At 44.9% G+C, this 12,621-nt stretch overlaps 1 protein-coding gene across 1 annotated transcript in view; it reads left to right on the top strand.

Moving 5' to 3' along the window:
• The window catches only part of NFXL1 (nuclear transcription factor, X-box binding like 1), a 588,746-nt gene that overhangs the window by 120,955 nt on the left and 455,170 nt on the right, over nt 1–12,621 (top strand). Inside the window, exons 7-8 of the mRNA XM_069201637.1 lie at nt 3,363–3,524; nt 9,180–9,280. Coding sequence (XP_069057738.1) covers nt 3,363–3,524; nt 9,180–9,280 — 263 coding nt within the window. The remainder of the gene's footprint in view (nt 1–3,362; nt 3,525–9,179; nt 9,281–12,621) is intronic.

The following is a 12,621-nucleotide window of genomic DNA, read 5'->3' on the forward strand; positions in this document are numbered from 1 at the left end:
CAGAATATTGACATTATCCATCCCCAACTAATAATCCACTTACCCACAATAAGGACCGTTCATCACAATAATATATTCCTGTGAAATATACTACTTCCGAGCTTAGGGTGCATTTAGAGTGCATGTTCTTGGTGTAAGCTCGTGTTCTGTGCATGCTTGTGGGTGTTATATGGCGGGGAGTTCTCAATGGGTGTTACCGGTTGCATGGTATACTATTTCTGAACCTTTGAAGCTGATGAACAGGGACGTAGTGGGCTTAGTGTAGTGGTGCACAATGCTAGTGGTCACTGAAAGGAATCACACCCGCTGATTGACCTGCTAGGTCAGTTATAGTCCTACACAACAGATGGAATCTGTTAAACTCTCTTAAACTATATTATGAGAAGAGGCTGTGGACGGACTGACAGCTGAAAAATAGCTCCTGGGACTTACCAACATACAGAGATCTTGGTAGCTTCCAAATGAATATTTAGGTGACTTATGCAGGCTCACTATCAACAATGATGTACAGTTTCACAATCCTTAGGTTAGGAATCTGCTCTCTTGGGACATTGGGAAATAGCTCACAGCTGTTCCTGATCCTCGATTAAAACATAATTGATACAAAGTCAGTCTAGGGTCTATTTTTTGTTTAGTTCTCCTATGGTGGATGGCTATCATCTTGTTCTTTCCCGCATATTGTGGAATAATGCAAAAATACATTTCTTTTAGGTTAGCGGCTGGCAGCAATCAGAGTATTTTATAACAGTAGGAACTAGTCACATGCGTATGCTGTGAGGATAGATTATCTCTGACTTTGGGCTGAAGGAATTGGCAGTCGCAAGTTTCTTACCATAATTTGAAAAGAACTAGGCCCATTTTTGCTGATATCTAGATGAGGGTAGGTGCCAGCAGGCTGAGCGGAACTCCTGCACAAGGGAGGAAACTCAGCAGCAGCCGCCTCATCATCTCTGCAGGGGTACGTTTATCATGTTTCCTCTGTAGTATCAAGCTCATGTCAGGGAGCTCCAGCTTTTTTTTTTGTACCAGTGGTATGTCACTGGACTATCTGAAATGAGAAGGCAGAAGGAGCCTCTGGTGTTTTTTCCTTAAATAACTGAGGCATACCCTGCTCGAGCCTTATCCCAGACCAGGGGATAGATTTATTTTGACAGCTCACATAGGAGACTACACTGGCGGACTTGTTTCCTCCTTTATATGACTGGCACAAGGTTCTTCATAGTGCCATCCCTTTATAGCCTGTACTAGGAATTCCCATAAACTTAGGGTGAAATGGGCCAACTGGGCTTCCTCTCCCTGCCTTGGACAAAGTAGGAGAAAGTGGTGAAAATCCTTGAGCAAGCGCTGTGGCTCTTATGTGCAGTAAGTTCCCTCTGTCTCTTAACTTCCCTAGCCTACCCAGGATTAAGTGGTCATATACATTCCTTTAAGGCTTGGGTGAGCAAAGTAGATTTCTACTAGTAGTCACTTCTCCACCACCACCCCCCCTGCATTACAGCCCAGATGCAGGATTCTGGTGTGAGGAAATAACTGATCCCACCTACCTTTGGCATCTGTGAAGCCTCGCTGCACCCAAGTGCTTAGCAGTGTATTTTAGGTGCTGGTGTCTGACTTGTGCTTTCTCCACTCCTTCAATGATGCTAGAACAGTTGTAGCACTGGCACATGCAGGCTTGGATCCACCACCTCCCTTTTTTATGAGTCAGTGAGGTGGTGGTGGGCTGATCAGTTTATCATAAAGTTTCTCCATGATGGGTATTTTTGTCAAACTGTACCTTTAATTAAAGAGTTGAAGCAGATCTCATATTTAGTTCTCCATGTGTCAGTAGTCTCTGCAGCGCGAGGGCATCTTTCTGAAGATGCAGCATAAGTTATTGAAAGTACCTATTTGCCGTTATCATTTAAAAAAAAAAGTGTGCCCCCCTGGGTCTGCCACATTCCCTGTAGGTGCCGGGCCCTAATAATTTATTTAAAAAATATATCCCCCTGGGTTGGCCGCGTGCCCCATTTGTGGTGGGCCCTACTCATTTAAAAATCAAAATGCTCTTTGGGCCTGTCATGTACCTCGTGGGTGGCGGGACCAAAACTTGATGAAAACTAATGCTCTGTGGGTGACCCGTAGGCAGCGGGCCCAGAGGGCATTCATTTTTATCAAGTTTTGGGCCCTGCAGCATACCCTGTGGGCGGCGGGTTTTAATCATTTAAAAAACATTATGTTTCCTGGGCCTGACATGTTTACAACCAGACAGCTTGTGTACACTGGACCTAAAATGGTTTAACAAATTCCGAGGTTGATGACTATACATGTTGGTGAAGGTGATTGAATGAGGAATAACTATGTCAAAAGAGTTTCTTAGGTTGTTAAATTGACATCCAAGATGTTCATTTTTTTTATTTTTTATGAATTGAGGGAAAAATAGTTGAAAATGTATTTTTTAAACATATTTGAGCAATGGAAGACTAAAATTTTGTCTTGGACATGACATACCTCTGTGTTACCTTATTATAAGGTGTACACTTCTGTTTTTAATTTTAATAGTATCTCTTTTATTTTAATATTGTACTTTAAGGTAAATTATGTCTAATAAATATGTACATTTGTGCATCGTTATATGAAGGTCCAACATGGTAACCTGGAATAACCCAACTGGACATCCCAAGTTTTCATGTTACACAAGTCACATTTTGACACCTCTCTGTTGAGAACAGCCTCTTAGGTCTGTAAAAAAGTAGTTTAATTAGATTAATTTGTCCAGTCAGACTTTGAGGGTTCTTTAAAGGTTGTTGGTGTGAGCTATCCACCAAAAATTGGTGCATGTTGCATATGCCTTAGTTAGATTGTGTGCATGAGTATGCACTCTAAAGCGGCTGGGTGGGACATTCACCCATTTTTGGTATATGCACCACATCCAAAACACTAAACACTTTCCTGTATGTGTCTTGACCAGCAATCTATATTTTATGTTTTAAATACCAATACAGGCGGCATGGAAGCATATTTTGTTAACACCGATTTAATTGTTTTCATCAATTTTCCAAACCCCTGATAACCAAGAAATTCACTTAACGTAAATTACGAAGGAGGCTAAGTCTGACATGGGAAACTATATTTGTTCCTTTATTGGTGAATGTGTGCGCCAACTGATAAATAACCCACCTGACACATCTTTCTGCATTTGCTCAGTAATCCGTACTCAATATAGTATTGGCCGCAGTGAATATGTGTTTTTACTGTCTGGACATAAGTGTTATTTGTAAAGAGGTTGTCATTAAGTATTGAGTATGTGCTAATAAACTTGACTGAATCCTATAGTGAAACTTGTTTTTATGATTAAATAATCATACATTTTCCTTGTTGTTTAGGCCCATGCCCTCCATGTCCTAAAATGGTCACCATAACTTGCTATTGTAAAAAAGCAAAGCCGGTACCACGCCGCTGCAGTGCCAAGGAGTGGTCTTGTCAGCTACCATGTGGGCGGAAACTGCAATGTGAACAGCACAAATGTGAGCAGCCTTGCCACAAAGGTATATTTTTTCTTAAGTGTAAAGCATTACATTCACTTACACGTTTTAGCTGTTGCTGTTTAGTATGAAAAGTATACTGCGTTACTTGTAGTTTTACACTGCAATGCTGTTCTGTACAGTAGCAGTGCTTGCTGATGACAGTACATGAAAGTAAATACATACAATTTATGACCGTTGAATATTTCCTATGACATGCAGGATCCCGGAACACTGTTAGTGTTGAAAGCAAACAGTTTGTGTTGTTTAGTTTGAAAGTGCGTTAGCAATGTTATTTCTTATAATTGATAAGCTCTTATAAAATAAGGTGTGCTTAAATGCAGTGGGCTACAATAGCATTAATAACATTAAAAAATAAAGTAAAAAAGATTCACAAAGTGGCATAAAGCCATAGTGATAAGAGGGTCTTGTTGTTGAGAATGCTTGCTGGATTAGCCTGTGGTGACAGGATTATTGCTCGTAAAAAGTCCAGATATGAAACGAAGGCCAATTGTTTGTCATCTTGGAAAAGGAGCAAGTCAGTAAGGAGCAACAATTGTTCCTTCCCAGCATCTTGCTCGATAGACACTATTTTAGCATTAAAATCTTTAGAGAAATTTCACGTAACTCAGAGGAGCCAGCAATCTTTGATTTATAACCTGTAGAGCTAAGACGTTGCTCAGTTAATCAAAATAATTTGCTATGTTGGTTAATTAATCAATCAATCAAAAAATGTATTAAGCGCGCTACTCACCCGGTAGGGTCTCAAGGCGCTGGGGGGGCGAGGCGGGGGGACAAGGGGGATGCCGGTTTACTGCTCAAAAAGCCATTTCTTGAGGTGTTTTCTGAATGTCAGAAGGTCCTGGGTCTTGCGTAGGTTGGTGGGGAGGGAGTTCCAGGTCTTGGAGGCGAGGTAGGAGAAGGATCTGCCTCTGGAGGTGGTGCGTTGGATGCAGGGGACTGTGGCGAGGGCAGCAGTTGGAGGAGACGAGTGTGTGCGTGGAAGTTCACTTGTTGGTTGAGGTAGGCTGGTCCATTGTTGTGGAGGGATTTGTGGGCGTGGATGAGGACTTTGAAAATTATCCTTTTGCTGATGGGCAGCCAGTGAAGGGATCTGAGGTGGGCGGAGATGTGTTCATGGCGTGGGAGGTTCAGGATGAGACGTGCTGCTGCGTTCTGGATTCGCTGGAGTTTCTGCTGAAGCTTGGCTGTGGTACCAGCGTAGAGGGTGTTTACGTAGTCTAGTCTGCTGCTGATGAGTGCATGGGTGACGCTTTTCCTGGTTTCTATGGGGATCCATTTGAAGGTCTTCCGTAGCATGCGAAGGGTGTGGAAATATTTGTCTGTCAAAGGGCTACTGCATTTCCACAGACAAATGCAAAAGAAGAGCTTATGCTTATTCTCAATTTGCTGAACTGACTTTGAGTCTGGAGAAGGTCTTCTTAGGTCTAATTGTCTCTGTCTAAAGGTAATGGCATAGCTGTATTAATCAAGTGCTTAATACTTCTAGTGTCGGTCCCACATATATAATGGTGATTCGCTGAATAATTGGAAGAAAATGCATATTAAACTGTTCAGAGGAGAAAGCTATGCCTGAACGAACCAAAGAAGTAGAGGAGCTGGCTGTCTGGGTAGTCATGGACAACAGATGTTCTATGTGCAAAGCCATGAAAGCGGTGTAAAAATGGAAATCATCTGTGTTTCTGTGCCTGTATTAAAGCAATAGAAATGTATATATCACTATGTAATATTTATAATAATTGTGATACCATGCTATATCCTCAAGTTATTTTCGGTTTCAATGATACCTCACATATTGGTGTACAGAGGGCACTGGTCAGAATTCCAGCCATTTCTAGTGTGATTGACTACATTCAGATTGGAACTAGCCCTCAACTAGGGGTGCCCTGCACTTTACGTTTCTGATAAGTAGGCTGCTGCAAAACGAGATGCATAAAACCTACTGACAGTAGCTACCTACTATGTCATACAGAGTGAGTGGTCTTGAAAGTATTGCACATGATGGTGTAGGCAACGTGGCGTCTTTGAGGAAGAATGAGTCCCTTTCAAAGATAGCCTGGAGTGTTGTGTATTCCGGAACAAGATTTTTGGGGAAATTAGGAAGGGGCTACTTTATTTTCCTCCCTGTAGAGTTTCTTTTCTCCAAGATCCTGAAACTTAAAGTACATCAACACACTATAGACACTTTATATGCATGTTTATTCATTTCAGTCAGTAGAGTCTTAGTGGAGGAAAGCAAATGATCCTCTGTGGATTCCACAGAATGTCTGCTATTCAGAAATTAATTGTACACTGAGATAACCTACTGCCCTTTGATTTTCCCAATAAATGAATTTGCACTGCTGTGCTTTCAAACAATAATATGTGCACTCCAGTCCTCTCACTCTTTATCCGCTAAAGGAACTTACAAATATCTGGCATCATGTATTAGGTTGATCCCACGGAAATCAGGAAGCCATGAGATTTATTGTTGAGAAATACTTAGGGTTTATGAGAACATATTACAATGTAAAAATGTCAGTATTTTCTGTGTTTCTATCCAAGTTGCATTGTGGTACCAAAGTAACTCGTCCCACCCAGTTTTCCTTAGGTTTTATTTTTCCCAAACATATTTTTATTAGTATGAAACATGTAGCAGCACTTTCAGTACATTGTTGTAACTACAGCTCCATACATCGGTACATAGTATATATTCATTATTATAAAGCTGTATAACTGTGTATGCTTTGTATCCGGAGTGCGGATCACTTTATTGCGGGCCATTGCTCACCCTGCTCGACTCCTGCGGCCCACTGGCGTGGCCCTATCCCTAGTTGGTAGATCCCCTTTGGGTCGTCCCACTGCGTGTCATCTACTGTCGTGCTTCAGAGCGACTGGCCGACTCCACCTGTGAGATCCCGAATGGAGACACGGCAGGGTCCGCTCGATGCCCCCGCAGGCCCCAGCCTCCACCTCTGCCTCAATTGCGGCCGGGAGGGGGGGAAGGCCTGCCTCAACACCACGCTGGCACCATTGGTGGGTGCCTGCCGACAGCCGCTAACAATGAACAGGCCTCGCGGCACCTCTAGTCCTCACGGGCCCACTCTCTCAGTTCTTCCCAACAGGGCCCCAGCCCCCAGTCTGGTCTTCCATGGTGGGGGTCGCCTCGCTGTCCAGGTGGGAGCGTCCCGGGGACGGCCACCCCGACAATGCTTTACCTCCGATGCTGCCCCACATCCTCACCGGCACGTTGTCCCCCTTCCGACCATCTTGCCGGCGTGGGGGGGGGGATATAGTCATCAGGCCCAGCTGGGCTAGTCATAGATTCTGCATGCCCCAGGGGGCCACACGTCGCTGCCTTACGCCTGTCACATCTCTGCCAGGTGTGGGCCTTTCTTGACCCCGCACTCACCAGAGTGCCGATGCGCCACCCCTCTCCAGGTCGGGAGGGGGGATACCGCCACCAGTCCACAGCTCCCCACAGCCAGCAACCACCTCTGCCCGCGGAGCGCAGAAGGGCCAGGCTGAAGTCCAGGCCATGGCCCAGGCCCTCACAGGTCACACCGCTCTCACCAGCGGCCAGTCGGATCCAGGCGTCAGTAGCCGGCCATTGGGGTATCTCAAGTTTCCAACCGGCTCCCACAGACCTCCTTCTGTGGTTCCAATCGAGCCGGGCATGGATCCTAACTGGGAGCTGCCGGATTAGTTAGGACTCCCGGGAAGGCCGCTGGAGCTCAGCTGTTCTGCTTCTGCCATGTTCGATGCTTGGCCACGCCCCCTTTTCCTCGGATTCTCTGATACTAGACCCTTTTTGGCATGAATCGAACTGCTGGATGCTATTGAATGTGGTAAACTAGATATGGGTGTATACCTAAACTTCTTTTGTGCCCTACGTACACCCGTACATGTGGGATTCCATTTAGACCAGGAGGATTTTTGTGAACTTAGAATGGTATTTTATCTGTACCTATTAGTGGGTTTTTGGTGGTTGTGTTATATGACAGAACCATGTTCAGATGGACACCTCCAGATACCAATATCATTAGTCTCCGTTACTCTCAAACTGAAACTATTCATGGTTTTTCTTGGAGTAGTCACTGTTAACCACTATATAAAGAAACACTAACAGGGAGATGAGACTTAACTAAGTGAAAGAGCCCACAATCAGAATGTGGGTTGACTTAGAATGTATTCTCCTCACTAGTATCACTAACCAAGCCCAGATCTAGGAGTAACAATGTGAAGCTGGACAAATTTGTATTCCAACTCTCCACAAACAAAACATTCATGTTGATTAACCATTTACATTGGTCTCCTTCAGAATTCCATATTTCCTTAAACTCAGGTAGTAGTAACAGCTCTTGCTTCTAGATCATGATTTCAGAATGACTATCCAAACACTAATCTTCCACCTCGACGGTAGCAGTGCATTACTCACCAACACCCTGACTTAACAATAGCTCCACTGGAGAGCGTTTTGAGCAGCACTGCCTGATTTATCAGAACTAGCACTGGCTTGACTCGAGTTTACATGTTAAACAGCTGGTCCTTCATCTAAAAGACAGGAACAACCAGCGCAATATTTTACCTAACAGAAAAGTAACCATTAATAGCACCTCGGGATAGGGAATCTGCCTTGGTAGTGGAACTGGGGTTTCTCTGCTGTTCCCTTGGTAGAAAGCAACAAGACCAGGTAATTTGCTTTTAGGAGCACTGTGAGGGAATGAGCAATGTTTTAAGCTTAATGATAATTGTATTAAGGTAACGTTCCTTTCTTTGATGCATTGTCAGGATGCAATTAGCCTAATGTAAAAATTATTAAAGTAATTACAGTGTCTGGGATCTGACAGAGCTGGAAGGTAGAAGAATTCCTCGTCCCACGCATTCCTTGCTGCACTGAAAAGGGAATTAGTAGTGCATGGCTCTCTACCTGTGTTTTGCCCATTTAAAAAAAACAAAAAATATTGGACCAGGCAAACGTGAAACGAGCGGAATTGCCTGAAGTTGTACTACTGATTTAAAATAATAATAAAATAAATGTATAAATAAAATTCGCCCACGTCTAGCTTCAACATCGCCAGCCTCTGAATACATATGTGCAAAAGTAAAAAGAAAAGAAGTCAAATTGCAGCCTGGGCATGAGCAATATCCTTCTACTAAGCAAGCTCACCTCTTGGTTTAGTGTTTTCAGCTTGACTGAATGTAACCTTAGCCATGTGCTATGGCATCAAGGAGGACAAAACACACAACCTCCCTGCTTCCCACACCTCAGCACCTTCTGCACTTTCTGCACCTCTCAAGGACAATAGCTTGAATGATTCCTAAGCCGCAATATTATGCTCAGCAATATGTTGCTCACTAGCTACCTTTGTGCTGTAAAAATACTAATACCAGTTCGGCTCAAAGACATTATGGAAACCTGTTTTAACTTTCTAATCCCATTTACTTTACTTTACAGAATATTTGCATCTACTCTGACGAGCTCAACAACTACAATATAATGTGATTGGTTCTCTGTGTCCAAACCAAACAGAAACCCATAAGCAGAACATTTTCCAGTATTTATATTGACCGCATTATAAGTCTTTTGGATGTAAGACTGACATGTATAAGTGTAACCCTTCATGTAATTATTTAGTTTCAAAAGTGTTTTTAATACTCTTTATTAACACATTTTAGGAGACTGCCAGCCCTGCCCGCGAGTCAGCAAGCAGAGATGTCTGTGTGGTAGACAAATTGCAGAAAGATTGTGCGCTACCCCCCTGTGGCAATGCAACCAGGTAAATGTCAGATAAACAAGGCCACATCCTTTTTCAAGATTGAGTACAAATGGTTAATGTGTGTGCTTTTTAATTGACTAGTTGAACGGTTTGCATTGCACTTTCCCAATTGCAAATAAGTACTATTGGCTTTTATCATTTTGTGTCACCACTTGTAGTGGTTTCAGAGCAAGAATAAACACTAAGAAACATATCAAAATAAACAATAAACAATAAACAACAAATAGTCTGTCACAGACAAACTTTTGAATCTCCAGTGCGTTAAGAAAGGCAAATCGCCAAGTTCTCTGGACTGTATGGATTATTTGGTCATGAGCGAAATTGAAAATTACATGTTCGCCGCAAGGTAGAGGAATCTTGCTTAGGCTGTGTGTTCTTTGGCGGAACTTCAATAACTAAACAGATCTTCGAGACCTGAGCACCTTCATAGAAGTGTTGTTTTATTTGTCACACAATAGGAATAGATGCATTTCGTCCATTGTTTTTATACCCAAGAAGCACACATTGGCACATTTTGTAACCCTTAGCAGGCACAAGCATTGATACGATTAGATAATGCAATCTCAGATTTTTTTTTTTTCTGTTGCTAGAGGGAGTGAATTTCTTCCAGTTGACGGTAGCATCTGGCAGTCTCACATAGGGGATCGATTTGATCTATTATGCCATTTGATAACATTCTTTAAATTTTGACGTCTTTTCCATTGCTTTTTGCTCTGTGTGTGACATAATTTGAAATAGTCTTGTTTTTATGCACTGAGATCCTTAAATAATAGTGTGGATTTTATATTTTAGGGTGGATGTGATGCTTTTCTTGCCTCGATCATTCAGTGTTTAAGCATATAAGTGCAAAACAGAAAAAAGTCTTGCATTATTTTATGTTTTTTACGCTAGTTACTAAAATAGAATGTTTTGGGTAGTCAGGAAGCTTCACATTTCTTACATTGAAAGAAAGATTTGTGGCACATTTTAACAATTCAGTGATACCATTCATCTGATTCATCCTGCATTCATAAATATCTTGTGGTTAGGCCTTTTTGTTAAACAAAGACACAAATTGTTGAAGAAAGGGTTTTTTCTGATGGATACAACTACCTGTGGATTCCTCACCTAATGAATACTCCCATGGCGCCAGCATTCGACGGAAATCTTCTTACTAGTCTCTGCACGTCGACTAGGACGTCACTCTAGCCCACGCGACGCCGTCTGACGTCATACAGGCAATAAGAGGTCCTCGACGACGTGCGGACGTCAGTTCCCTTTTTTCCGTGCATTCGAAACGGTTATCTTCGAGGGAGCAACTGTTACTTTTTTGGTTACAGTGTATTTTTGCTGCGTAGTCTTTCGCTGTGGTAATAATGTCGCAGAGAAAGTCTGGATTTAAGCCTTGTCGTGAGTGTGGAGGCAAGATGTCAGTGACGGATCCTCATTCCGATTGCCTTTGGTGTTTGAGCTCCGACCACGACGTCTCGACTTGTGATTCATGCCAGCAAATGAATCCAAAGGCCCTCAAGGAACGTGAGGCGAAGCTGTTTATGGCTAAATCGAAGGAGAAGCATCACAAGAAGTCTTCTTCTCCAAGACATCGGCGTCATCGAGACTCCCGGCGCCGTAGAGAATCTCGGCGTCATTCGAAGGAGACTCGTTCCAGGTCTTCGGATCGGCGCCGAAGGACATGGGAGATCAGTCCCACGGTTACGCCGCATCCTTCGACGCCGTTGCCCTCTCCGGCGTCTCCGACTTCACCTGGACAGACGTCGGTGATTGAGGTATTGGAGCCTCAGGTGTTTTCTCCGGCGCAGACGCCGAGGCCGGCGTCGGGGTCGCCTCCGAGACAGGCACCTCAGTATCCGGCTTTTCCCACCCCTGGAGCCGATAGTTCCGCATTCTTGAATGCGATGTATGCCATCTTCCAACAGATGGCTCCAGGGGGTGCTCCGGCTGGGCCTTTGGCCTTTTCTTTGGGTGATCCTGCGCCTCTTCGGCCGGCACCCTTTATGCCCTTTCTCCCTTTTGGGAACGTGGGCTCGGCGTCAGTGTCGGCGCCGGTGGCCGCTCCGGTGGCTTCAGAAGGATTGGCCCCGGGGATTTCCATCCCGTCGACGTCGAAGTCGGGATTTCGGCCTGTGACTCCGGTGGGTCCATCTGCTTCAGCTGCTCTTTTGTCGGCGCCGAAGTTACCCGTGGCGCCGGACGCGGCGTCGGTGGCTTCGGAAGATCGGCGCCGATCTTCGGCGGAGGCATTGTCGACTCCGCGTATTGAACAGCGACTTCATTCCAGGAGACGTGCTCTCCGTGTATTAGAAGAGCAGGAGTACCAACGAGCCCTGGAGGAAGGAGAGCTAGAGGACTCGGGTGATGGGCTGCGTGGACTGGAGTCGGCCAGTGGGCTGGACACTTCCCCTGAGTGGGATCTTTCGTCCCCGGGGGAGTATACTGAGAAGGCTGCTTCCTTTCATGCAGTGGTACGGAAGGCAGCTAGTTTTTTGGACCTGCCTTTGCCGGTGGTGGAGGCTAAACAAAACCTTTTAACAGAGGTGCTACATCCGGCCTCAGCTGCGGCGGAGCCTCTGTTGCCATTTAATGACGCTCTGCTGGATCCGGTGATAGAGGTGTGGAAGAGGCCGGCATCTTCCCCAGCAGTTCACAGAGCCGTGGCCAGGAGGTATCGGGCGGCTCCGACTGACCCTGGGTTTCTATCTAGGCACCCTACGCCGGAGAGCTTGGTGGTGCAGGCCTCCTGTTCATCCAAGTCAGCGCCTGGTTCTTTCCCGACGGTGCCTGGGGACAGAGATTCAAAGAAGCTAGAGGCGCAGTCGAAGAAAATTTTTTCGTCCTGCAGTCTGGCGTTAAAAGCCACCAATGCAACCTGTATCCTGGGGAGGTATATTCATGCTCTGATGGATGACATTTCCTCATCGTTTACAGAGCTTCCCCAGGGTCTTTTGGATCTTGTCTCAAATGCCCAGGCTGCTGCGACCCAGATTATCCAGACGGGACTGGATACCACCGACTCGGTAGCCAGAGCAATGGGCACAACGGTGGTGGCAAGGAGACAGGCCTGGCTCCGTAACTCGGGCTTTTCTGCAGATGTACAGTCCACATTGTTGGATCTCCCGTTTGATGGGGACAAACTGTTTGGAGCCAAGGCTGATTCGGCCTTGGAACGTTTTAAGGAAAGCAGGGCCACGGCTAAGTCGTTAGGGCTCCAAGCTCCTTCTTCCACGGCCTCTTCCAGATTTTTCAGGAGGTTTCGTGGATTTGGGCGTGGCTCTTCCTCCTCTTCCTTTCGGGGAAGATATCAGCAACCTGCCTCTTCCCATCCCTATAGATCTTTCAGGGGG

This window comes from Pleurodeles waltl, chromosome 1_2 (genome assembly GCF_031143425.1).
Source record: "Pleurodeles waltl isolate 20211129_DDA chromosome 1_2, aPleWal1.hap1.20221129, whole genome shotgun sequence".
Lineage (NCBI taxonomy): Eukaryota > Metazoa > Chordata > Amphibia > Caudata > Salamandridae > Pleurodeles > Pleurodeles waltl.